This window comes from Vulpes vulpes, chromosome 8, assembly GCF_048418805.1.
Source record: "Vulpes vulpes isolate BD-2025 chromosome 8, VulVul3, whole genome shotgun sequence".
Lineage (NCBI taxonomy): Eukaryota > Metazoa > Chordata > Mammalia > Carnivora > Canidae > Vulpes > Vulpes vulpes.
Genome location: NC_132787.1, coordinates 457,298 through 483,898, shown reverse-complemented (window position 1 = coordinate 483,898; position 26,601 = coordinate 457,298). Strand labels below are relative to the sequence as shown.

The window sequence follows — 26,601 nt, the reverse complement described above, 5'->3', positions numbered from 1 at the left end:
AAGGACATTTTCTCTGGAGTTGCTTTCAGAATTCTCTATCTTTGTAGTTTGCAACTTTCACTATGATATGCCATGGTATTGACCTGTTCTTTTGATTTGGGGTGGGGGGGGGGCAGTTCTCTGTGCCTTTTGGACTGGAATGCCTGGTTCCCCCCCCCCCCATTAGGGAAGTTTTTACCTATAATTTTCTCAAATAGATATTACACTTTTCTCTGTTTTTCTTCTTAGGAACTTCTGATACACATATTATTTTGCTTTATGGAATCGTTGAGTTCCCTAAGTCGTTTTCTTTCCTTCTTTTTTTCAGCTTTATTATTATCCAAAATTTTATCTTCCATATCACCTATGCTCTCTTATGTTTCTTCAATTCCCCTAGTGATTATATCCAGTCTGTTTGCATCTCTGGTTTAGTATTTTTTATTTCAGCCTGACTAGCTTCTAGGTCTTTAACTCTTCAGCAACGGTTTCTCTGGTGTCTTCTATGCTTTTTTCAAGTCCAGCTAGTAATCTTATACAGTTGATCTAAAATTTTGTTCAGGTATATTTCTTATATCTGCTTTGAGCAAGTGCCTGGCTATAATATCTTCCTGACCTTTCTTCAGGGGAGCATTCCTCCATCTTGCCATTTTGGCTGAGTTTCTATCTTTTGTGTGTTATGGAAGCCTATTATGTTTCCTGCACCTCAGAGTAATACTATATTAAAAAGAGGTCATACACTGTCCAGGGCCTGGCACTTCTTGAAGAACTTGAAGAATTTCTGGTGTATTTTCTGTGCACCCCGCTATGACCTTTTGGCTGCTCTTTCCCACTGGCCTGTCTTCAGCAGAGTTCTTCCTTGCTTGCAGTAGGGGGGTGTTTGGACCTTTATCTAGATATGCTTTGATTTGTTTGTTGAAAGTAAGAGAAAGAAAAGAAGGACAAACATTATATGGTCTCATTCATTTGGGGAATATAAAAAATAGTGAAAGGGAATAAAGGAGAAAGGAGAAAAAATAAGTGGGAAATATCAGAAAGGGAGACAGAACATGAAAGACTCCTAACTCCGGGGAATGAACTAGGGGTGCATGGAAGGGGAGGTAGGCGGGGGGTGGTGGTGACTGGGTGGCAGGCACTGAGGGGGGCACTTGATGGGATGAGCACTGGGTGTTATTCTGCATGTTGGCAAATTGAGCACCAATAAAAAATAAATTTATAAAAAAAAGAAAGAAAGAAGAGAGAGAAAGAAAAAGAAAAAAAGTCTGATCCAAAAATAAGAGAAAAGGAAAGAAAACAAACAGATTAAAAAAAGACACACACACACACACACACACACACACACACAAAGAAAAACTATAAGCCTAAAAAAATTAAGAAAGAAAGAAACTATAGGCCTGACTCTAAAGAAAAAGAGAGGGAAAATAATAAACAAAAAGAAAAGACAAAAAGAAGATTGATCCAAAAAAAGAGGAAAGGAAATGGAAAAAAACAAAATAAAAATATATAATTCTGATTCAAAATAAAAAGAAAGAAAGAAAGAAAGAAAGAAAGAAAGAAAGAAAGAAAGAAGGAAGGAAGGAAAGAAGGAAGGAAGGAAGGAAGGAAGGAAGGAAGGAAGGAAGGAAGGAAGGAAAAGAAAGTATAAAAGGAAAAAACCCACAACCACCTGGTCCTATTTCCACCAGAACTGAAGGGGATGCTATGGGACACGCTGAAGGGCCAGTAAACTCGGTGAATAAAGAAGCTTGCCTGTGTTGCTCCTCTGGGGGAGAGGCCTGCTGTGCTGTCTCAGGATCCATCCTGCTGCAGTAATTAAAAAAGAAAAAGAAAGAAAGAAGAAAGAAGCAGTTACCATGCACAAAGGGCAGGGTGCCGGTGTTGCTCTCTGATGTCCAGCAGTGTTCCTAGCCTGCGTCCAATGAGATCTCACTCCCTGGGCAGGGGAATCTCCCACCTCCCCCTGTTCAGGAAGCCCTCTTGGAAGAGGCCCATCAGGGGGTCAGAGCCCGGTCTCCTGCGTTTATCTCTGGTGAGGCTGGGATTCAAAGCTCCAAATCGTAAAGGAGCTGCCACCACTTGGATGCGCTCCCTCCTCAGGATTAGAGGCTCCCTGTACTCTGACTAGTGCTCTTTGTCCCAGAAAACCAGGCCCCTGGCTGGGTAATGTGCAGATTCTATGCTCTGACAACACAAAAAGCAGTGACCCGGTGACCCCTCCTCAGCACACATCTTAGTCCCCCCCTGATGAAAGGCCTTTTTCCTGGCGCCTTCAGGGCCTTTTGTCCTTGTGGAGGATATATACCCTCTTCCAAATGTAATCCGGGAAGGGGATCTCCCAGGGCGACCCCCCGAGACCCTGCACCTCTTTGTGCCCGCTCTCCATGCAGAGCCTTCCTTCTCTCCAGGAGCAAACCATAAAGCTCCGCTTTTCCAGCAGCTCACAGTTTGAGCTACAACGTCTTCAGGAAAAAGAGGAAATAAACAGATTATATAAATAAACCTAGAATGTTAAATAGTATAATTCTGTGGAGAAAAATGATAGCAGGGAAGAGGGCATGGCTCTGGGAGCTTTACTAAGATTACGGTGCCTGCGCCCCCTGCGCCCCCTGCACCTGCCTAACCGCCAACCCGGTACGCTTCCAATCCATTTTTCCTAAAGTGGGCGCCTGCCCTGCCACCCACTCGGTCCTCGCATTCACATGGGAGAGGCGGGAATAGCAGATTGGCCTTGGGACTCTGAGCAATGGTGCTGCTGCGATGGGTCTGGAGCCCTGTCCCATCACGGGGATGCAGGGATGCGGGGATGTGGGGATGCAGGGATGCAGGATGGGGGGATGCGGGGATGTGGGGATGTGAGGATGCAGGGATGCAGGGTTGCAGTAGATGTGGGGATGCAGTGATGTGGGGATGCGGGATGCGGGGATGCAGGGATGCTGAGATGAGGGGATGCGGGGATGCGGGGATGCAGGGATGCGGGATGGGGGGATGCGGGGATGTGGGGATGCTGGGATGCAGGGATGAGGTGATGAGGTGATGCAGGATGCAGGATGTGGGATGCAGGATGAGGGGATGCAGTGATGTGGGGATGCGGGATGCGGGGATGCGGGGATGCGGGGATGCGGGGATGTGGGCTTGGCGCCTGGTACCTGGGTCGGGAGCAGGAGGACTGCAGCGCGGCAGGTGCTGGAGAGAGCCAGGCCGAGAGAGGAGCAGGGGCGCCTCTGTTCCCCAGACCAGTAATGAGTGTTCCCCAAAGGGTTCTGGTTACTGGCCAAGGTCTTGAGAACCCGCTTAGGCAGGGGCCAGCAAGCAAATGCATTATTTTCTTCCCTCCTCAGTGACGGTCCACGTGGATCCAGGAGTCACGGACCCGAGGACGTTGTCCTGCCCGTATCCTGCCCCAGGGGGCGAGCGCACCTCCAGCCACACACACTTTGCACAGGTCTTCAGTTCCCCCGTAAGGAACCTGGCAACGCTGAGCGTGGGGGCTGCCCCTTCCTGCCACGCCAACCCAACTGCTCCATGAGACGGGTTCAGATATATTGTTGCTCAGGCTCTTTCGCATGGAATAATGTCAGATTCGTGTGTTCTCTCTCATGGCCGAGACGGCCTCAACGTTCACCTCAGCTGGACCACGGTTTGCACAGGTTCCCCCCCAACCCCAGCGACGCTAGGCCCCGACCTCTGTTTTCTTACAGCATTTAATTTAAGCAGCATGTACTATAAATCCTTCTTCAGACCCTTTGAGCTACGAATCTTCTCCCAGCCTGATCCCAATTCTACAACCCGGGCAAGCGTTTCTCTGGGAACTGAGAATCATCTCCCTGAAATTTAATCAAAGAACATAGGCCTTTGTCTCCCAAGTTCAGTGGAAGGGAAGGAGCCTACCTTAAGCTGGGCCCTTAGCCCCTAGTCTTACAAAATGGCCAGAAAGTGGGGTTCCTGGGGCAGGGGGGGCTCAGGGGGTGGAGTGTCTGCCTTCAGCCCAGGTCGTGGTCATGGGGTCCTGGGATCCAGCCCTGCCTGCTGGGCTGCCTTACTTTTCCTCTAGATAAGGCCAGTCAGCAAACACGGGGGGTCTAAGGGCTCCCCAGCCCAGCTCCTAAACTCTCTAGTTCCTTGTTCTTCCCAAGCTGGACAACTAGACTTGGTCAACGCTCCAAGCTTTCTCCCCTCCGGTTGGCGATATTATTGGAATAAAATCAAGCTCTGTGCGCTCATCCTATCTGGTAGATGATTTTTTTCTTTGACACTAGTGGTTATGCTTTCCCTCAAATCCCCCTCTTCTGGTCTTTGCTATCTTGCAACTTATTAGGCAGCTGAGTAACACATTACTAGAAGTGTGTGTGCGTGTGAGACCTCTCCTAGTCTACAAAAAACTTAGAACGGGTCTAAGATGCTCTGTACACGTGCTGCCTGGTACAGTATTGTAGGTGCTCAAGGCCTGTTTGTCAACAAAATATTTTCCCTATGACCCAAACCACAACTGCTAATTATTTTAAAACACGCCAACGTTTTTTTGTTTTGTTTTGTTTTGAAGTTTATTTGTATTTTGTTTTCTGCCAGCAGAAAATACTGATTTTTTTGCAATGGCCAAGAGGAGGAACGCTGATCCCCACTCATCTTTTTTTTCTTCTATGAAGATGCAAAATTTGACATCGAGGGAGAAATTTGGGATAAGGGAGAGGCTTCCAGAAAAACAGGACTCTGGTGTTGTGGGAGACTTTCTGGAATTTAATTCGACACGCAGAGGATACGTAGAGGCTCCTGGGAGCCCCAGTGCCAGGTACACCAAGGTTTCAGAGCCTGAAGGTGGGATTTCTCCTTCTTCATTTAGCTTAAGTCCGAGAATATTCCAGTAGCAAATTGTTTCTTGTTCTCCGAAGTTGACCATCGTTAAATCCTCTAACTGCCCTACGCAGTATCAGAGCTTGGGAGAAAATCGTGTCTAGTTCACCACGGTCCATCTTGTGCATGCTAATACCCACATGGTAGGGAAACCAATGCACAGAAGAATGAAGGGACGTGCCTCGGGTCTTTCCCCGGGCATGCGGTTTGCGACAGGCTCAGGGCAGAGATTCCAGGTCTCTCCGGCCGGTCTTTCTTCCCATGCACCTGCTGCCTTTCTCCTACCGTGTTCAGGGGTTTGTGGGGCCGGGGAGCAGGAGCTGGGTCTTGGGGGCAATAGGACGTGGGCATTGGGCTCTTCTCTGAAGCCACTGCTCTCAGAGCACGTATGGTGGCGCGGAAAGCCTGTAATGGGAATAAAAAGAAACATCCATTTTCGAGACAACTCTGGGTACTGGGGTTGGTAGAGGCGTCCCTGCCCCACCTGTTGAAATGTCTCTCGCTAGTGCAAGCCACACTCAGGGGGATTAGCAGCAGCTGGAGCAGCTGGAGCAGCAGCAGGAACAACAGAAACCCGCATGTGACTGTTTCTGTTCTGCCCGCCGTGAAGTGCGGACCCTGGAAGGGTTCACTTCTTATCTTTTTATCCTTAGAAAGCAATACTTCTACCCTTATTCGTTTATGTGGATCACTGACACTGCCGGAGGAAATGATTATTTTTAAACAGATTGTATTTATTTCTTCATTTGAGAGGGAGAGGGAGAGAGGGAGCGAGCACACGCGTGAGCCAGGGAAGGAGCAGAGGGAGAGGGAGAAGCAGGCTCCACGCTGAGCAGGGCCCGACCCGAGGCCCCGAGATCATGACCTGGGCCGAAGGCAGACACTTAACCAACGGAGCCACCCAGGCGCCCCTGGAGAAAATTATTAAATCCCTACAAATCCATATTCTGTGCCTTGAGCTGAGCCCTAATATTATACATTTATTCAACTCTTAATACGCATTTCTATAATAAACATTTCTCATTATTTATTTTTCATAGTAACAACCTCAAGCCTTTACTGTTGTCTTCAAATTCCCTGTCTCGCACTGTTTAGGGGTGACCCCCTTTTTTTTAGCAAAAGAGAGAGACCGATAGGCAGAAACGTCTTTTTTTTTTTTTTTTTTAGGCAGAAATGTCTTGACTTCTCCGGGTGACCAATGTAACTGTGTTCACGCTTGTCCTTTTTCCTTTCCTCTAATCTCAGATAAAGATTTGTATGTATGCTTCACGGCTAAACCCTCCAAAAGCACTTTATGTATATATTTTTTTTCCTTTTTTTTCCTTTTTATTATAACAGCCTTATTGAGTTATAATTTACATACCATCAAATTCACCTTTAAAATCCCTTAAAAAGTGTACAATTGTTTTTAGTAGATTCATGGAATTATGCAGCCATCAACTCCAGAATATTTCTATCACCCCAAAAAGAAACCTCTTACCTATTAGGAGGGCACATGATATAATGAGCCCTGGGTATTATAGAAAACTAATGAATCAGTGACTTTATGTATATTTTTAAATTAAGTTTTTAAAAGTGATTGGATCTCAACTCATTCCAATTTTCCAATGACCTCACAGCATCATTCTCTCTTCCTTCCTGAACCATGACCTCCCCCCCCTATGGATTCCTCCCCTTCAGCAAATATATATGCTTAAACCTTTCCCATCCTAAAAAAACCAGAACACTCTTTAGAGTCTCTTGATTCCTTTATCTACTTTATTTGCATAACTTCTTAGTTTTCACGTTAATATTTTTAATCCCTGTTATATAAATAGAAATATTCTTATTGATATTTCTTTCTTTTTTTATAAATTTATTTTTTTTATTGGTGTTCAATTTGCCAACATATAGAATAACACTGAGGTGGGCACTTGACGGGATGAGCACTGGGTGTTATTCTTATTGATATTTCTAATCATTGTGTAGTTGCAAATCCAGTGATATCCGTGCATTCTCCTTCCTGCTGGATATTTTATGGCGTTTGTTACTGGAGAATATACCCTCCTTCTTGAACCGTATCTCACTTGGCTTCTATTTGAAACTTTCTTTTTCCAACCCCTATAGCTACTCTTTTGTGAACATCTTGTATTTGATTGATTTTTAAATATTGCTCTTTCTAAGGGTTCCTTTTACACTTGAACTTCCGACTCTGCATACTTTCCCTAAGTGAACTGCTATTTCTCATGTCTTCACCTGTTATAAGGAAGCCTTGAATTCCAACAAACTCTATCCTCAAGCTCGTATACCCAGCTGCCTCAGGGACTTCTCTATTTTTAGTATCTCAGAACCGCCTCCAACTCATCATATCTCAATCTTAACTCATCAGATTATTCTAGACTTGAAAATAGACAAACAAGATTACCATATTTTGGTAACTGGGAGCAGTGCGAGAGTTTCTCTTTCCAAGGCTATTTTACAACTTTGTTGGGCAGGGGTCACCTCACAAATTTACGTTGAGTAGAGATGCAAGTACTTTGTTTCTGGTGTAAACGATCATCTCAGAGACGAGAGGCGATGGTGTGGCTGCTTGGTGACTAGTTTTGTAGCTGACTCAGGTGTCTGTTTATAACTAACTTCTCAAATACTCTTTGGACCAGTTCAAATACGTTATTGGAATTCTTTTTTTTTTTTTTTAAGATTTTACTTATTTATTCACAAAAGACACACAGAGAGAGAGAGAGAGGCAGAGACACAGGCAGAGGGAGCAGCAGGCTCCATGCAGGGAGTCCGACGTGGGACTCGATCCCGGGACCCCAGGATCACGCCCTGGGCCTAAGGCAGGCTCCAAACCGCTGAGCCACCCAGGGATCCCCCATTATTGGAATTATTATTAATTGATGAGTTGAATAAAATCTTTGAATATGTTTGTCTTATATTAACACAAGTCATTATTTTGCCTTTTTGAAAATTATACTTTAAAATATTTGCCTTTAACTTGCTATTTCTACTGTATGTTGTTCTTAATAAAATGACTCAATATTCACTTAGTCATTCAAAAAGAAACTTGGAAATTTCCCCATGTTTTTTGTTTCTTTTTCTCCCTTCACCCCTCAAACATAAGTCTGATTGGTCCTCGATTTAGCCATTGGGCATATTAAATATCTCAGGGTGTCACGCTTCCTCTCCATTCCTAGTATGCTCGTCGTATTTCTGGTGGTCACATTTCTCCTTTGTCTTTTGTGGTAAGCTTTTAAATGATTTTTTTCTTTCTACACTGGTTCCTTATTCCATCCATTTCCCATATTTCCGCCAGAATGAGCTTTCTAAAAGATAAATCTAATCATATAACTTCTTTTGTACATTTCTAAGTGGCTCTTTATCTTTCTAGACTAAATCAAAACACTTAAAATAACATTGAAGACTTTTGTTTCATATCTAATTTCTTTTTTTTTAAATTTTACTCCTGTATGCCTTTTTTTATATAAATTTATCTTTTATTGGTGTTAAATTTGCCAACATATAAAATAACACCCAGTGCTCATATCTAATTTCTATTTATCTTTCCTATTCTTAATTTTTATCTCCCACATATCCGCTTTCTCCCAAATGGCACAAGGTGTAGTTTCTGAAGGTTTTATGATATTCCATTTCTCTCTGCCTTTGAACATGCTTATCTCTACCACCTTTAGTATATCAGTGTCTTATTGCTTCTTCTTCTACTTTGCCCCACCACTCGTCCCCTGTTTGACTTTTACTCATGTGTCCAGATTCTTCTGGACATGTCATACTCTGGGAAGTCCATTTTTCTATGTCCCTGTGGCATGTAAGTTCCACTAAGTACCAACAGACAGCTTTGAATTACCTGCTATTTGGGACCATTTAAGACTAGTTCCCTTCTTTATCCTATGCTCTGCACCAGCCTCCCCACATAATCCTGGCTGTCCTCCCCCTGCACTGGCACCAGCAGAGTTGTCCATAAAATCTAACTCCTACCTCTAGAGATGATCACTTTGCAAATAAGATATATGTTAGCCCGTGCCACCTCAGATCTGGCAAAAGAAACAAACAGCATCAAAAAGCAAAGAAACCAACAATCCAATCATGAAATGGGCAGAAGACATGAACAGAAATCTCACAGAGGAAGACACCGACATGGCCAACACGCACATGAGAAAATGCTCCACATCACTGGCCATCAGGGAAATACAAATCCAAACCACAGTGAGATCCCACCTCACGCCAGTGAGAATGGGGAAAATTAACAAGGCAGGAAACAGCAAATGTTGGAGAGGATGCGGAGAAAGGGGAACCCTCCTGCACTGTTGGTGGGAATGTGAACTGGTGCAGCCACTCTGGAAAACTGTGTGGAGGTTCCTCAAAGAGGTAAAAATGCCCTACGACCCAGCAACTGCATTACTGGGGATTTACCCCAAAGATTCAGATGAAATGAAACGCCGGGACACCTGCACCCCGATGTTCATAGCAGCAATGTCCACAACAGCCAAACTGTGGAAGGAGCGTCGGTGTCCATCGAAAGATGATGGATAAAGAAGATGTGGTCTATGTATACAATGGAATATTCCTCAGCCATTAGAAACAACAAATACCCCCCATTTGCTTCGACGTGGAGGGACCTGGAGGGTATTATGCTGAGTGAAATGAGTCAATCGGAGAAGGACAAACAGTGTATGGTCTCATTCATTTGGGGAATATAAATAATAGTGAAAGGGAATAGAAGGGAAGGGAGAAGAAATGGGTAGGAAATATCAGAAAGGGAGACAGAACATGAGAGACTCCTAATTCTGAGAAACGAACAAGGGGTGGTGGAAGGGGAAGACGGCAGGGGTTGGGGTGACTGGGGTGACAGGCACTAAGGGGGGCACTTGATGGGATGAGCACTGGGTGTTGTGCTGTATGTTGGCAAACTGAACTCCAAGAAAAAATAAAAAAAAAAAATAAAACCTTGGCCCTGCCTCTTATAAATTTGATAAAGGTTAAACAGCTTCCATTTCAGCAATGGGACACTGATAGAACAGGCTCTGCATTTGACATTGTTGAGTGTGGTACAAATTATGAGGAATGATGAGGATTTGGGAGGAAGATTAAGACTTCTTCTCTGGCAGAGACTAAATGAGAGGGTGGAAGGGAAGAAAACTGATATCCGGGGAGGAGATCTTCTTTTAACAGAAGGTCCCCTTGGGGTAACTACAGAAAAGCACTTACCTTATGTAAATTAGCTAGAAAGGAAAAGGAACACCCTTTTAGAAGATGAAGACCCTTGAGGTTTTGGGTGATAAGCACAGCAGAGCTGGATTTCAACTCCCTTTGTTTCTGAGTCTCTTTGTGCAATGGTGAGGACTATACAGCTGGACCCCATGGCCGGCTGGGTGCTGCTACCCCTTCCAACCCTTGCTCACACCCCTCTCATGCCTGATGACAGGTAGTAGGTGAACACTTGGGGCTTGATACACAGCTTCTGGGAGATCATTAATCCCTGGAGGTAATTACAGACCCTGGAGGAGGACTTCTCTCTCATTCGAGCTGAGGAACTGCCCCAGCTCACTCTGCCTTTGATGGTAGTGAGTGACTTTCCCCTTTTCCATATTTATCACATAGTCTTTAATCTTGGTAGTCCTCAGGTGCTTTCACAGGGATCCCCCTATTCTGTGATGTCTTAAAGGATGAAACAGGAGTGGATCAAGAGAGATAATTCATAGCTTTGCAAGAAAAGATAATTAACGAAGTGTATGGAAGATTTGGGAGCCACGGTGACCCCCTGCCTGAGTCAAAGACTGTCCATGAAGAAGAGATCTCTTAGTCTTCTGGTGAATCACAGAAGGGAAATCCGCAAAATCATTTCCTCATGAGAGTTACTATGTTTCATCCAATCTGATAAATCATCTTTTGTAAGGCTCAATTATCTTACATTTCACTAAGGAGGGGAAAAAATAGAGACATTGGGTGATATTGCCAATTGTTAGAGATATTAAAATGTGGAAAAGCGCACACCTTAGAAAAAGTGAGGTAGGGGATCCCTGGGTGGCACAACGGTTTGGCGCCTGCCTTTGGCCCAGGGCGCGATCCTGGAGACCCGGGATCGAATCCCACATCAGGCTCCCGGTGCATGGAGCCTGCTTCTCCCTCCGCCTGTGTCTCTGCCTCTCTCTCTCTCTCTGTGACTATCATAAGTGAATAAAAAATTAAAAAAAAAAAAAAAGTGAGGTACAGCATTTCTAACCGCAACGTCTTGTGCTGTAATGAGGCCTCATGACCCTGGCAGAAGGTGGAATCTAGCTCCTTGTCCGAAATGTGTAGCTCCTAGCAATACTTTCTCCCTGGAAATTCAGTTCTAATCTTTCCAGACACTGGAGGACCCAGCTTCCCTTGGGGGACATCTTGGCATTATCTTGTGCGAGGCTGACATCTGCTGGACAAATAACACTCGGGCGACGCTTTGCATTTTAGAGTAAATGAAGTTACTGGCAAAGAAACCTCACTGTGGAGCATATACTCCACATTTTCTATTTTAAATTGATAAGCCTACCAGTTAATTTCCTTTTCATATTCTTATGCCGTGGCTGAGTCTGGATGAGCTGTAGCATGAAAGTTTACCCTTAACGCATCTTTGACATATGAGGGTAAAGCCCTTTGATTGAAGCAGTTATTCTCAACCCTCATGATTCAGTGGAGTCCATGTGATGGACTGTTTATAAGACGGCAGGACAACCTTCCCACTCCACATGCCTTTTTGCAACGGGGCCTTGCCGTGCTTGTTAAAGAGTGGTCTGTTTTCCTTCCCTTGGAGCCTCGGTTGGCCTTGTGATTTGATTTAACCAGGAATGTAGTAGAGGGGACATGGTGAACCTTGCAACACACCCACAAAAAGAAGCGTTGCAATTTCAGTTTTAGCTGAACATCCACATAAGAAAGACAACCCATCAGCTAGCCTGCCAAAGAATGACTCAGCACACGACAGCGTGCCCCCTGACGGTCAACAACAAGGTCCCAGACATGTGGGGAGCCCATTTTTGATCTTTCAGTCCAGGCCAGCCAAATAGCCAAAAACCGCTGCGTAAGTGAGCCCAAGTGAGACAAGCAGAAGAACCTTCTCGTAAACCCACAAAATAGTGACAAAAAAGAAACAACTTTTTCTTTAAACCACTGCATTTTGGAGGGTTTGCTGTGCAGCAATACGAAAGTTTTAAGAGAAGAATAACAAATGATGGGGATCCCTGGGTGGCTCAGCGGTTGAGCGTCTGCCTTGGGCCCAGGGCATGACCACCTTCAGGGTGCAGTCCTGGAGTCTCGGGATCGAGTCCCACGTCAGGCTCCAGGCATGGAGCCTGCTTCTGTCTATCATAAATAAATAAATAAATAAATAAATAAATAAATAAATAAATAAATAAATCTTAAAAAAAAAAAAGCAAATAAATAAATCTTAAAAAAAAAGCAAATAAATAAATCTTAAAAAAAAAAAAAACAAAACAAAAAAACAAATGATGCCCAAGCCCAAACCCTAGAGATTTGCATTTAAATCTATAGGTTGAAGTCTAGGAAATAGCAACTAAAAAAACTTGTAGGATTGAGAATCACTGTTCTAAATGTTTTATGCCCATGATTACCTTTTCTAAAGTCAGCAGCAGCTGCGGCAACATCATTGTTACTATGATGATATGTTGTATTACTCTGACACATTCCCTGTAAGGTGTTAAACTCTACATAAATGCCTAGTCCATATATATATTATACAATTATATAATGATTATATGTATAATATAAATAACCGCTGAGCCACCCGGGCTGCCCGATTCCCATCCTAAACTTTACCAATGTATAAAAGATATTGCTGCCTTCTGATATTTAGCTTTTTTGTAAGTGACTACTGGATACATATAATTTATATACCTGGAGATGAAAGTAATGAGTAAAAGAGAAAGAAGAGGGGGGTCCCTGGGTGGCTCAGCTGTTTAGCACCAGGGTGTGACCCTGGGGTCCCGGGATCGAGTCCCACTTCGGGCTCCCCGTAGGGAGCCTGCTTCTCCCTCTGCCTGTGTCTCTGCCTCTGTGTGTGTGTGTGTGTGTGTGTCTCATGAATAAATAAATAAAATCTTTAAAAAGAACAGAAAGAAGAGTGACTAGGGCCCTAAAATCACCGAGAATGAAGATTAGAAGAGTTAGAAATGTAAAGATCTTTGAGATTCTGGAAAAGCAACACTGCAGCTTTAGAATATTCACCAAAAATAACTATCGGTCCAGGAAGTATGGTAAACTAAGACATTTGAAATTGAGGGAACTCTAAGCAAGACTCATTGACTTGATTCAAGAAGGACATCAATTTCTACTACCTTGGAAAAAGCATTCATTCATTCATTCATTCATTCAATCGTTCATTCACTCCTGATGCCATCTTCTCTGTGGTACTAGGGGATAGGTGACAAAAACTACAGGAGCTGCATTTATGCTTAGTTTAAATAATAAATCTTCAGCCAAAATATCCGAAGGTATAAGGGATACCTCTGATATAATGCACAAAAGTTGTATGGAAAGACATTTTAGCTGCAGTAACCACCTATGTGACATTCACTGTCCTTCCTTAATTAACAAGGGACGGAGAGCGAGGACATCAGACCCTCACTGCAGGAAGAAACTCAGAGCCTAAGGGAACATGGCTGTGAGATACCTGGGGTTTTCCCCACGTGGTGATGTAGGTTGATTAGAATGTCTCTATAAGCAGGAGCTGGGATGAAGCTCCTTACGGTGGTTCTCACCTGTTAAAAAACTATAGCAGTGCTTCTCAAACTTCAACATGCAAATAAATCACCTAAAGGTCTTGATAAAATTGTGATACCTTAATTCTGGTGTGTGGTCTGGGATTCCACATTTCTAACAAAATCCCAAGTGATGCTAATGCTACTGGTCTGCAGGCTACACTCCGAATATTAAGGCAATACAGAATTTACCCTAGAACACTTCTCAGACTGTGATTGCTAGGCCAGCAGCATCAGTATCACTTGGGAACTTGTTAGAAAAGCAAATTCTTGGGCCCTGTGGAGGGTTTCTCCATCAGAAACTGGGATTTGGGGCCCAGACATCTGCATTTTAACAAGCCCTCCGGGTGATGCTAACGTCCGAGAACCACTAATCTAGAGAAGCATCTAACCAGCCATAATAGAAATACCTGAGGGGCTCAAAAACAAAAAAATCAGCTTTCCATGCCATATCAATTAAATCAGAATCACAGGATGAGGGGGCACTTGGTTGTACGTATTTTAAAAAATCTTCCTGGACAAATACAATATGTAGCCAGGTTTGAGAATCACTGCCTGAAGGAGGGTGGGAGGGGGAGAGAAAGAAAGGAGAGAGAGACCTACTTACTTTTTGAGTCTTTGTTAGCAGAAGTCTGGTGCAGGTGGAGGTGTCCGGGAGCATCGGGCCAGCAGCTCTTCCTTCTCACCGTGGCTGTGCACCTGTAACCAAGATCCCAGCAGAACTCAGGGCCAGTGGGGAAAGGCCTCAGAGGGCAGGTGGCTGTAGGGGAAAGAGGCTGAGTGTACTTGGGAGACTCGGCTTCTTCTCTTGCGGCAGGAATGTGTGGTAGTGAGGAAGTCAGGAGCTGAGGTGCAGCTCCATGCCCAGTGGTAGGTGACATGTATGTAAACAATATTATAAATCGTCACAGCTTCTCTTGGTGGCAAGGATCTGAGATCTTTTTGTAAGAGAGCTCAGCACTTGATGGCAGTACTGCAAATAGTCCCAGACCAGAGGAGTCTCAAGAGTCCACAGGATGAAGAGCGGGTGGGCCAACAGAATGGGCACACCTGGACCCTGCACTATCCCTTCTAGAACATGCTCTAGTTACCCAGGATACCCAGATATGCTGCTGAGATGCTTCTAAGTCTGCCTCAGGCAATTGCACTGCTTTTGTTTGGCGTCTTTTGTCTTAAAGGGTTAACCTCTCTCCTAGTGTATGCACCCTCAGGCATGACTGATGACCAGTAGAAGGCTATTTGTGTGGGTAGAGGGTGTGTGGCTTTTGGATATGCAGGCCAGGTGCTCACACACTTATGTGCAAAGTCCTTTATGGCTTAGGGCAGATCTGGGCATGGGAAGAGAAGAGGACAAGCCAGAGCCGGGGAGTGGCTCTGCTCACGCTGCCATGTTCTTGCACAGAAGTCTTAAGAGTCTGAGAATATTAAATTTGAACCTGGGCTTCCATGTATTTATGGTTACATATTTATTAAGGTGGAAGAGACCATATTTCATTCAATAGCATTTTGCATGGTGTATAACCAACCTCTATTCGTACTCTTGTGTGGATCCCATAAATGACAGATCCAGGTGTGATGAGGAACTCCAATGAAGATCAGCTCGGATGAGGAAATGGAAAAGCTCTGAAAAGCTGGATGCTATTAAGAAATCAAGTCTATTTATCTTTCTCCATCTCTACTAACCTGTTCCCAAAGGTTTCTTAATGTAATTCGAGAATTGTTGTATCTGGTGAGGGCAAGGAGCCTGGATTCCCTTTACCCAAAGGCAAAAATCCAGAATCTTTCTCTGCCAGTGTCTCTCTTACCCCCAACCCACTCACCTCCTCCAAGTCACAAGTGTCCTGCAGCTGCGGGGTTAGAGGCCGGTACAGGGCTGGTTGCTCTTCGCTCTGCTGGTTGATGGACAGGTCCAATGACTTAACCGTCCTGCCCATGGGATTCTTTTGAAACAAGCTCTTTCTTGCTCTGCTTTTTCTTTCCCAGAAAGTCTCATCGTTGGCTCTATGGACTTCCTTATTGGTGGCCTGTAGACCCCAAAGCTCTCTCTTTACCTGTGCAGGGTCTGTGCTCCACTGTAGATCTGCTCTGGGCAGAGAATGTGTGCAACAGGTTGCCTCTGGTTTAGGATCCAGAGTCTGTGATAGTGCTTGCATTGTGGACATCCCCTCTTTCCGGCAAAGGGCACACGGACCAGAAGAAGTGGGCAGCTTTGTTTCCCTGACAAAGGGCACAAGATCTTCCTCTGAGCCTGGCCCAAATCCAGGGTCTTGCTGGAAGACCAGCTTCTCTCCTTTCACTCTGTCCATTACTTCCCATACCACTTGGTCCAAACTGTTCCTTTTGGGGATATTATGGAGTGGTGACAGTCGATCTCTGGGGCTTGTATACAGGCACATCTTGGATATGGCTTTCCGGAGGCGCTCTCTGGGTGAGTGAGGTTCAGATTCTGGAGCCAGAATCCTGATAGATGGCACATCGGTTGGGTTGTAATTCCAGAACATGTGGGATGGTGTGAACTTTTGGACAGGTGTCTTAGACACATAGGAGTAGAGACAGAAGAAGGCGTCAGCAGTGACAGCCAGTGTTTGCACTTGCTTAAACCTGCCTGGACACAAAGGTTGAAGATGGTGAATCTGAGGGCCATCGGCAAATTACCTCTTGTATCTCTTCCTTCAATAGCCTTTCTAAGGCTCAAAATTCAGGAAGAAGATGTCATTTTCCCCACCAGTGTTTCTCCCATTTAGGTTCTCACACCCAGGATCCCCTTTCTTGACTCCTTGACTCCCCATCCTGAATAGACATTTTCCTTCAGTCCAAAAATTAATTCCATATGGGATGAGGAACTTTTCTACTTCTTGATTTAACACATCCTTTCTGCTGTCATTATATTCTAAACTATGGCTTCTGCTGCTGTGTGTTTTAGATGATAGACATGACCCCAAAAAGGACAAAACCAACCTCATTTTCTTAGTAACAAAGCTTTAGGATCCTAGAAGACTTCTGAGTAATAACAAATTGAAATAATGTCAATTAATAGCCAATGGACTAGGGTACAGAAATTTTGATGTCACTTTTTTTTTTTAAAGTAAACTCTATGCCCCATGTGGGGCTCACACTCATGACTTTATCATTCTATTAGACCTTGCATCACACAATATCGTCCCTACTCTAAAAACATCGGCACTGCTTGGGAACTTGTTATAAATGTAGAATCTTAGACTGTATCTTGAGCATTTTAACCATATCCTTTGATAATTCACATGCACACCCATGTTTGAAAAGCACTATGATAAGCGCTTTTCATCTCTTAAAAAACTGTGAGCTTCCAAAAGGCAAGAATCATGTTTCTCTTGTCTAGTCTGTTCTTACAGAATTTAACACCTAATTATGTACCTGGCATATAAAATGAATTCAATCAATTACACTCTAATTTTAGTGCGCCTAAGAATCATCTAAGGTCATGGAAATCCTCCAACTCAAAATCTTTGTTACGGCAGGTAGAGCTCAGGGGTGTAGTTTTGCCAAGCTTATTTTAAGTTGAATCTGATGCAAAGAATCTGAAACAAACTATCAGGAACACAATGTTGGGGATGTAGCAGACTATAGTTTGAAATGTATTCTAACATAGAGAATCTTTTATTTCTCATCGAGCTAGAGAAACCCTCTCATATCTTTCCTTAGTATGGAATCAGGACAGCTTAAGTAGTTGTTTGTTGGATGTGGTCTAAGGATTACACATAAGAATCCTGTGTGTGTGTTTAAAATAAATACTTCTGAGCCTTTTCCCTCATGTAAAAAAAGTAGCCTGTGAATATGAATATTGTATAAAGTCTATGGACAATTTAATATATTTAACTTTGAGAACAGCTGCCCTAAAAGGAAATTATTTTAATACAGTGGCTGTAAGTGGGGAACATTCTGTTGTTCCAAATGAGAAATAAAAGCAGGTATAAGATTTAAAGACACTGTTCGAGGGATCCCTGGGTGGCGCAGCGGTTTGGCGCCTGCCTTTGGCCCAGGGCGCGATCCTGGAGGCCCAGGATCGAATCCCACATCAGGCTCCCGGTGCATGGAGCCTGCTTCTTCCTCTGCCTGTGTCTCTGCCTCTCTCTCTCTCTCTGTGACTATCATAAATTAAAAAAAGAAAAAAAAGAAAAAAAAAAGACACTGTTCGCATTTGATTCAACTAAAGGGGAGAAGGCCTAAGAAAGCAATAGTGGTACGAGGTCTCCTGATGATTATTTCTTTAAGAGAGATAAGCAGACATCAAAGTTCTCCATCTTTACTGAAAACAAGATGCCAGGAAATAGACACAGGAGACAAAGTGTAGAGTGAAACTGACCGAGAGAAAGTAGGATCTGGAGCCACCGATCCCTGTTTGTGAATGGCAGAGAAATAGAGATCTATGGGAACACTCACTGGCCAGCATGAGGCAAGGGTCCTCCATCTCAATCCTCCGCACCTGGGCCTTCAGGAAGAGCTGGAAATCAATGCCTTTGGCCTGAGAGGGGGTGGTGAAAAATCGGGCAGGAATCCGCGAAGTGTCCTTGTGGTCCTCTTGGCCAAAGCCCAGACTGAAGAGGACATCCTCTGCGTCTTCTTGCACCTTGTCCAGAATCTCAGAGATGCTGAAAAGATGGAGTTTGATAAATAGGGGCAACTTGGAGTTACAGAGTCATCCAGAGGATTGATTAATTAATTAATTAATCAACTAATTTTAAAGATTTCTTTGTTTATTTATGAGAGAGAGAGAGAGAGAGAGAGAGAGAGAGAGAGAGAGATCATCCAGAGGATTTAATAAAATTGTCCGGAGACTGAACTACCTTTCTGATCTACTTTCCATGCTGACTTGGAGAAAAGCTTTCACTCTGTGAACCCACATTTTCATGTCTGAAACATGGGAATTACGGTCCAGCCCTGGTTTAGAAATTGAATTAGAGTCTATCATACTATTTTAATTTTTATAAAAATTTAGTTTATTTACTTGAGAGAGAGACAGAGAGCGAGCAAGCGAGAGCATAAGCAGGAAGAGAGGTGGAGGGAGAGGGAGAAGCAGACTGTCCCTGAGAAGAGAGCCTCATGCAGGGCTGGATCCCAGGACCCAAGGATCATGACCTGAGCAGAAGGCAGATGCTTACCCGACTGAGCCCTCCAGGCGCCCCTATCGGAATACTTTCCACATCATTACTGATGAATGAAAATTTGCTATGAGAGGGATATAAAAAATCAAAAGCATTCTAGATTTAAAGAAATCTTGTGGTTTTGCTATTAACTTATTGCTTCCCAACTGCACACACTATGGTTTGGCTGGCTTTTGTCCCTGCCTAATGGTTGTGTGGGACAACTAGGTAGGAAATGTGTAAGAAACACAAAACTCTTTATTTTTACCCTGAGGGTAAAAATTAACCAATGTAGGTATGTTCAAAACCTAATTTTGAGGGGATCCCTGGGAGGCTCAGTGGTTTAGCGTCTGCCTTTGGGCCGGGGCTTGGTCCTGGGGTCCCGGGATGGAGTCCCACATCAGGCTCCCTGCATGGAGCCTGCTTCTTGGCCTGTGTCTTTGCCTCTCTCTGTATGTCTCTCATGAATAAATAAATAAAATCTTTAAAAAAAAAAACCCTGATTTTGAGGGTTAGACCCCTTTGTAGCACTGTTTTCAGGACAGCAGCCTTGCACTACAGATCACTCTCTTATATTGCTCTCACATGTACCTACATCCAAATCTGTGTACCACCAAGCCGGGTGACATGAGAGCTCAATAACTACCCACTCCATATAAATAAGTCATATAAATAAGTCATGGGGATGAGAGGTACAGGATAGGAGATACAGTCAGTAATACTGTAACAACATTGTATGGTGACAGATGGTGACTACCCTTATCGCGGTGACCATAGCATAATGTGTACAGTTGTCCAATCACTGTTGTACCCTTGAAAGAAGTGAAACATGGCATGTCAAGTATGCTTCAATGAAAATGCGCAGATATCTGAGCCTCATCTCCAGAGATTCTGACTTAATTGAAGTGGGATGTGGCCAGGGCTGTGGCTCAGTGAGGACAAACCACTATAGATAGCTACATGGCTGATAAATCTGAGAACTAGGTCTCAAATTCACACTTTGACACCAAATTCCAAGTACTTTTTTATTATACTGCCTTAGCTTTCATCACTTTCCACCTTCCTTTAAACTTATTTGTGTGTGCCTTTTGTTCACCCTGATTATTAAACTCCTAGGGGCAAGCACTTTGCTTCATCTTTTCAATTTCCATGTAGTCATTACCTGGCCTGCATTTGGGGACAGAGAATTGCCTGAGTGAATTAGACAATCAATCAATCAATCAATCAATCAAAACATTTATTGTTCGTTTATTGAGTACTTCCCATAAGTCCAGGAACTGTGGTGACACCCATGCTACACCTCCTGGTCACCTCTATGTTTCAGAGCATCCAGCTCGGAGCAGTAAGTCCTTCTGCATCTCCCAGTTCTTGAAGCAAACAGTCATACTTCTCAAGTATGTGAGTGCATAAAACCCCCAGTAAGTTATCCCAGAAAAATTGGGCAATTGTTCTTGGTTCCATTCTCTTCTGCCTCTCATCTTCCCCACCCTTACACCCCTACCAAACCCAGCACCTACCTTGAACTAGTGTTGTTGGTCCCACCAGTCATGCTGCTGGAAGCCAAACTGCAGCCAAGATCGAGTAGCTGGCAGGGCCGGGCTGTCTCCAGGAAGCTCCTGCAGGGATCAGAGTTGATGTCATAGTAAGCTTGTGAGCATTCTGTGCCCGGGATCCAAGACATTGTCTTCTGGGTACCTTCTACCATCTACCGGGAAAACTCAGTCTAGGGCCTCATTCCCAGTTGGAAAATCTCACTTTCCCTTGTGACTCTTGAGCTCTTTATCTTTCATCTCTTTGCCTCTGATGCCTACACCAGTTCAGTAGCTCCTGAAGAAGACACCAGGCAGTCTGTGTCAACCTGACGCTTACCTGGAGAAGACTTTGCCATTGGCGGCCAGTAGGGTGGCTGGACAAGGAAGAGAAAGGCAAAGAGAAAGTTAGAAGGGGAAATGGAAATCATCTCAGCTGCCTCTCTGGTTGTAAAACTCAGCCCCCCTCACTGCAGTCTGCCACCACTACAGGTTAGCTGAACCCCATGAGCTCTCTGCTCTTTGTGGGAGTATCTGCAGTTCACCCAACGTCCGTCTAGAAGGGGCAGGTACAGCAGGGAACAAGAGGCCCTGAGCCTCTGAACTTATAAATTGTGTCAGGTGTTGAGGCGAGAGTTTCTCTGTCCTGAGGAGGAGGACATCATTCAGCCCTCTAGGCTGGAGTTCCCGCCTCACAGCGTAAGCCTCCACAGGTCCCAGGAGACACTGGTCCATTGCTATGTCTCCATCCTGCATTCAAGCTCTTCTCTTCTTGCAGTGTGGTCTCCTGCTTACGCCCAGTGTTCAAGCTGCTTTGGGCTTCCTATACAGACAACAGCTTCAGAGATGTCTGGGCAGCCAATATTGTGGTGATTTTCTTTCTGTCTATCCTTTTTTTTATGACAAAGATTCTTTACTGGAGCATAACCTAGGTGTCAGCTTGGAGATCAAGTTAAATTTTATGTGTGATAAAATCAGTACTCGGATTAAAGTGATTTCAATGGCTGCTTGGTGATGTTTGGATAAGGATCAAAATATTATATGCCACGGGGCCCTGTGGTCAGACAGGAAGCTGAACATTTGCAGCCAGCCTCAGTTGCTTTTATTGTTTAAAAAAATGAATTGGCAACAAAAAAAAAACCCCAAACACAGATTTTATATATATATAATATATATTTTAATATAATTATTTTATATTTTATTTTTATTATATTTTAATATTATTATTATTTATTTTATATAAATAATATACATATATTTTTTAATTGGAGTTGGTGATTTTCTATATTGTCTTCCCAGGGGCCAGATGAGAGTCCTAATGATGGACTGGTGGATGTCATGTCAGGCTGGTGAGGAAGTGTTCCTGGGCTCATGAAGCTTTACGGGCTCTACGTTAGATCATGATGAGGCTGCTCATTCCCTACAGGTAAGGCTGCGGGGAATGGGTTGTTTCTTTCTACGGTTCTTCCCTTCCTTTATTTATTTTATTTTATTTTATTTTATTTTATTTTATTTTATTTTATTTTATTATTTTATTTTATATTTTATATTTTATTTTATTTTATTTTTATTATTATTATTAGTAGAAGTAGTAGTATTAAATTTATTTTTTATTGGTGCTCAATTTGCCAACATACAGAATAACACCCAATGCTCATCCTGTCAAGTGCCCACCTCAGTGCCTGTCACCCAGTCACCCCCACCCCCTGTCCTCCTCCCCTTCCACCACCCCTAGTTCGTTTCCCAGAGTTAGGAGTCTTCCATGTTCTGTCTCCCTTTCTGATATTTCCCACTTATTTTTTTCTCCTTTCCCCTTTATTCCCTTTCACTATTATTTATATTCTCCAAATGAATGAGACCGTACAATGTTTGTCCTTCTCCGATTGACTTATTTCTCTCAGCATCATACCCTCCAGTTCCATCCATGCCGAAGCAAATGGTGGGTATTTGTCGTTTCTAATGGTTATTCCCTTCCATTCTATCCTTAGTCAATCTCAAGCGTAGCCTCGTCCTTGATTCTAACATCAGAGAGCTGGCCACCTACCCTCTGCTCCTAGGGTCAAGTCATCTTCAAAGCTGGTTCCATGGCTGAGGCATCCTGTCAAATAAGGCAAAGCTCACAGAAAATAGGCTTGTATACACACACGCACACACACACATCTGCATATATGCACACCTGCCACCACGATACGTCACATCAGACATCACGATTGCAAACCCTCCCCCCAGCTATACACATGCGACCTCAGAAGCCACATTCGTTATTTTGATTTAGAGAGACGTAAACAGTCACCTGTCATTAACCTGCACCCTGCATCACATAGCCATGTACACAATCCTCTGTCGAATAGTGGGCACGTGGGGGTGTGCACTCCCATACATCTTACAGAGCTGTTTTCCCATAGCACTGGCTGTTGGCTGAGCAATCACTAACAGAAGATAATCTTTGAGTATTAGTCAGCCTGTCAGCTCTGAGCCGACATTTACTCTATCTTTTGGACCTCCCGGACTGCCTTGTGACCAATGGTTATTTTGCAGACAGTTAAAAGGCAGCCCACACTTTTATGCATGCATACGCATGTGCGTGTACATAAACACGCAAGCACTCACACACACACACACACTTACACACACAGAGCCATGTCACTGTCCAGATAGAACAACAGATGAAATAACAGAGCCTGTACTCACCATTGTAGCCTGACTGTCCTGTTTCCTCAAAAAACCCTTCTTCAGAGTATCTGAGGATCAAAAATAATCTTATGGGTTGAAATCACAACATTTTCCAAGGGGCCTTTCCTCAAATATGTTCCACAAGTCCACATGAATTTCCAACGAAATTCAGCAGTGCTTAATTGCTTTTATGTTGAGGAAAACTAAGAGTCGTTATTTGACAAATTCATAGAAGTAGTCAGGGGAAGTGGGCCTGAAGTGCACTGTATCTTGGGCTGCATTGTGCCGTGTCCTGTGTATAACCCGTAGACTGTGCTGCCATCGGACTGACCACACTGTCCGCAGTCAGCGTAGCCAGCACCAAGTCTGCAGCTGCTGCAGTAAAATGGGAAAGAAGGAACATAGAAACAACACCCAGAGAAATACATCTACATAAGCAAGGGCTTGAGTGACGTCACAGATACAGATATTGATATGTTCAATTTTCTGGAGGTCAGCTTAGCTCCCTACACCCGTGTCCTTCTCTCAGCCGTGTACTTGCTGATGGTCACATCTCTCAGGGAGCAGCAGAAACTGCATCTGGGCTAGAGATTTTAACTTTGCATTTGAAGATAGATAGGGTCTTATCAAAATTTTACGATCTCAGGGATCCCTGGGTGGCTCAGTGGTTAAGCGTCTGCTTTTGGCCCAGGACATAGTCCTGGAGTCCCGGGATCAAGTCCCACGTCCGGCTCCCTGCATGGAGCCTGCTTCTCCCTCTGTCTGTGTCTCTCTGCCTCTCTCCCTGTGTCTCTCATGAATAAATAAATAAAATCTTTAAAAAAAATTTACAATCTCCACAAGAGGAACAGACAGAAATCGGCATACACAGCGGTGAGAAACAACTCGGTTTCACAAACAAGGAAGAAGTCTGCGTCTAAAACAGGTGAGCGAAGCAATCTATGGAAAGTGTTGAGCTGGGACCAGAGCTCTTGGCTGACACTCCTGCTTCCTGGCTGCTGTACACAGGGGAACTTGGATCCCTCGCTGGGAGCATTATCCAAGTCTGTTTCAAGGACTAATGCGTTGTGTGGGTTTTATAGAGTTTGTTTTCCTGAAAAATTTTAAAAGGGAAGTTGCACACGATGCTTTGAATCTAATCTCAGTATGTAATCTTTCGATGAAATGTTTAATGATGGCAATGAGTTTACTAATCGAACATCTGTAGGTCAAGCTGTGTTTAAGTTTTACAAAATAAATCACTGCATATGTAGACATCTTTTATTGCTACCTTCCTTTTAATAGTGAAAAATCAACCATGCTTTCCAAACTGAATTTTTATGTCTTTTGTGAAAAAAAAAAATGTGCATCACTGTATTTCACATGATAAAATGTGAAATAATACTCAAGCTAATTGAGAATGGGTAGCTAATAATATAACTAGAACTACAAATATGTGCTTCTTTCCTCTAATGGATAATTACATAAAAGTGTATTTTACTATAATGTCACAAACAAAAATATTAGTCTATATACTATTACAAATATCAGTATAAATTCATATTTTGCTATTTACTACTAAAAATACCATAATTTATATTGTCAACTATGAGAATACTGAGCTTTAGTCTTGCATTTAATGCTTGGGCTGCAGCTACACAGTAATGCGAGCACCAAAGCCTGCTTTTATTATAACTACAACTAAAATACACTATGATTCCGCTGTCTATACTCAATGGAAATGCCTATATGTGTTCACCAAAAGAAATAATATTCATTATAACCCAGAACTGGGAGATATAAAATCTCTATTGTAAAATGGATAAATTGTATGATAAATATACAATTTATGCTTCACAATAATAAAAAAGAATAACTCATTGTGGTATGCAAAAAAAAAAAAAAGGACAAACATCACAAATATGCTGAGTAAAAGAAACAGACATAGAACACTACATATTGGAAAAGGCACCAACCTCCAGTTATGAAATAAGTCACAAGGATGGAAAGTACAGCATCGGAAATATAGTCGATAATATTGTAATGACTTTATATGGTGCCAGATAGTGACCACACTCATCATGGTGAGCATTTCATAACGTATAGAATTGTTGAACCACTATAATCTACACCTGAAACTAATATAATTGTGTATGTCAAGTATACTGCAATAAAAAAATACAATGGTACATATTGTGTAATTATATTTATATCAAGTTTAAAAGGTGCAAAATTTATCTGTGATGCTATAAGTTAGGTTATTGGTTACCCTTGGAAGCAGGGTCGTGAATGGACAGAGACCTTCCAGCAGGAGGCTTCTGGAATGCTGGTAATGTTCTGCTTCAGGTGTCATTGGTGTGTTCTCTTTGAAAGTTTTTTCAAAGGCTATATATTTAATACTTGTTGGCTTTTCAGTAAATATTTTATTTTTCAATATAACTTATATGGCTATTATTTCAACAGCTCTGTTGAGGTATAACCAACATACAAAGAACTGTACATCGTTAGTATATACCATTTAAAGAGTTTGGACATACGCAAAGTCCCACGGTACCATCACCGATTATGGTAACAGACATATCCAACATCTCCCAGGATATCCTTACTTCCCTTTGACTTTTTCTTTCCGGAAGTAAGAACGTTTAACACGAGCTACCATCAACGAATTTTGAAGTGCGCGGTACTGCATTGCTAACCATAGGCACTGTGTTGCACAGGTCTCTAAAACGTATTCATCCGGCGTAACCGAAACTAATGCCCGTTGAGTCGCACTACGGTTATATTAAAAAGAAAAATGCTACAACAGGTGTGCTATAATTCCATAAAATTTACATTAAAAAATACAACTGATGGGGCACCTGGGTGGCTCAGTAGGTTTAGTGTCTGCTTCTTGGTTTCGGCTCAGGTCATGATCTCGGGGTTGTGGGATAGAGCCCCACGTCCAACACCATGCTCAGTGGGTAGCCTGCTTGAGATTCTCCGCTTCCCTCTCCCTTTGCCCCTCCTGCTCATTCTTCCTCTTTCTAGCTCTCTAAAGTAAACAGATAAATCTTAAAAAAAAAAAAATAAAGGAGTCTTTATGTTCTGTCTCCCTTTCTGATATTTCCCACACATTTCTTCTCCCGTCCCTTCTATTCCCTTTCACTATTATTTATATTCCCCAAATGAATGAGAACATACACTGTTTGTCCTTCTCTGATTGACTTACTTCATAAAGGAAAGGTTCCTTTTGAAATTTAAAAAGAAAATAGCTCTGATAAAATTTCTGGTTCGTCTGAGCAGACTCAGTGCTCTTCAGTCGATACAAGTTTGTGTTGGATGCTCATCCTACACTTCTCTTCTCTAGTTGTGCCCTGGCAGGCGTGTGCATATTCTCTATATGAGGACGAGCCCAGGATGAGCTGTGTGCATGTGGAATATACCACGGAAGCAGGGACATGCACCTGGATCTACTGATTGAATTGAAGTTGATTTAAAATTCCATGCCATCACCCAAGTCCCAGGCCTTTCATGGGTTATTACTTAGGACATAAAATCGATGACTAGGGACTAGATCTACAGCTGCTCCTCTCCCTCCGTCTTCCACTGAGATGTACCTTAGCATCATTTCAAGTCTGAAACAGAAGACCGGAGGCACCACTCCTCCTGTATACCCGATTCATAAACAAAAGTGGGAAAGAGGATCAGATTGGGAGACAGATGTGACTATTTTTAACTTCTTCCAGC

At 43.2% G+C, this 26,601-nt stretch overlaps 1 protein-coding gene across 2 annotated transcripts in view; it reads right to left on the bottom strand.

Annotated features, from left to right (window-relative positions):
- Window positions 1-4,490: 4,490 nt before the first annotated feature.
- Window positions 4,491-26,601, bottom strand: part of TESPA1 (thymocyte expressed, positive selection associated 1) — a 35,910-nt gene continuing 13,799 nt past the window's right edge. For both annotated transcript variants that reach the window (XM_025987761.2, XM_072765117.1), the window contains 8 exons: window positions 22,915-22,964; window positions 22,268-22,321; window positions 20,564-20,600; window positions 20,212-20,310; window positions 17,994-18,202; window positions 15,395-16,179; window positions 14,182-14,273; window positions 4,491-5,229 (listed from right to left, as the gene is read on the bottom strand). In XM_025987761.2, coding sequence (XP_025843546.1) covers window positions 14,196-14,273; window positions 15,395-16,179; window positions 17,994-18,202; window positions 20,212-20,310; window positions 20,564-20,600; window positions 22,268-22,321; window positions 22,915-22,964 — 1,312 coding nt within the window. In that variant the 3' untranslated portion in view covers window positions 4,491-5,229; window positions 14,182-14,195. The remainder of the gene's footprint in view (window positions 5,230-14,181; window positions 14,274-15,394; window positions 16,180-17,993; window positions 18,203-20,211; window positions 20,311-20,563; window positions 20,601-22,267; window positions 22,322-22,914; window positions 22,965-26,601) is intronic.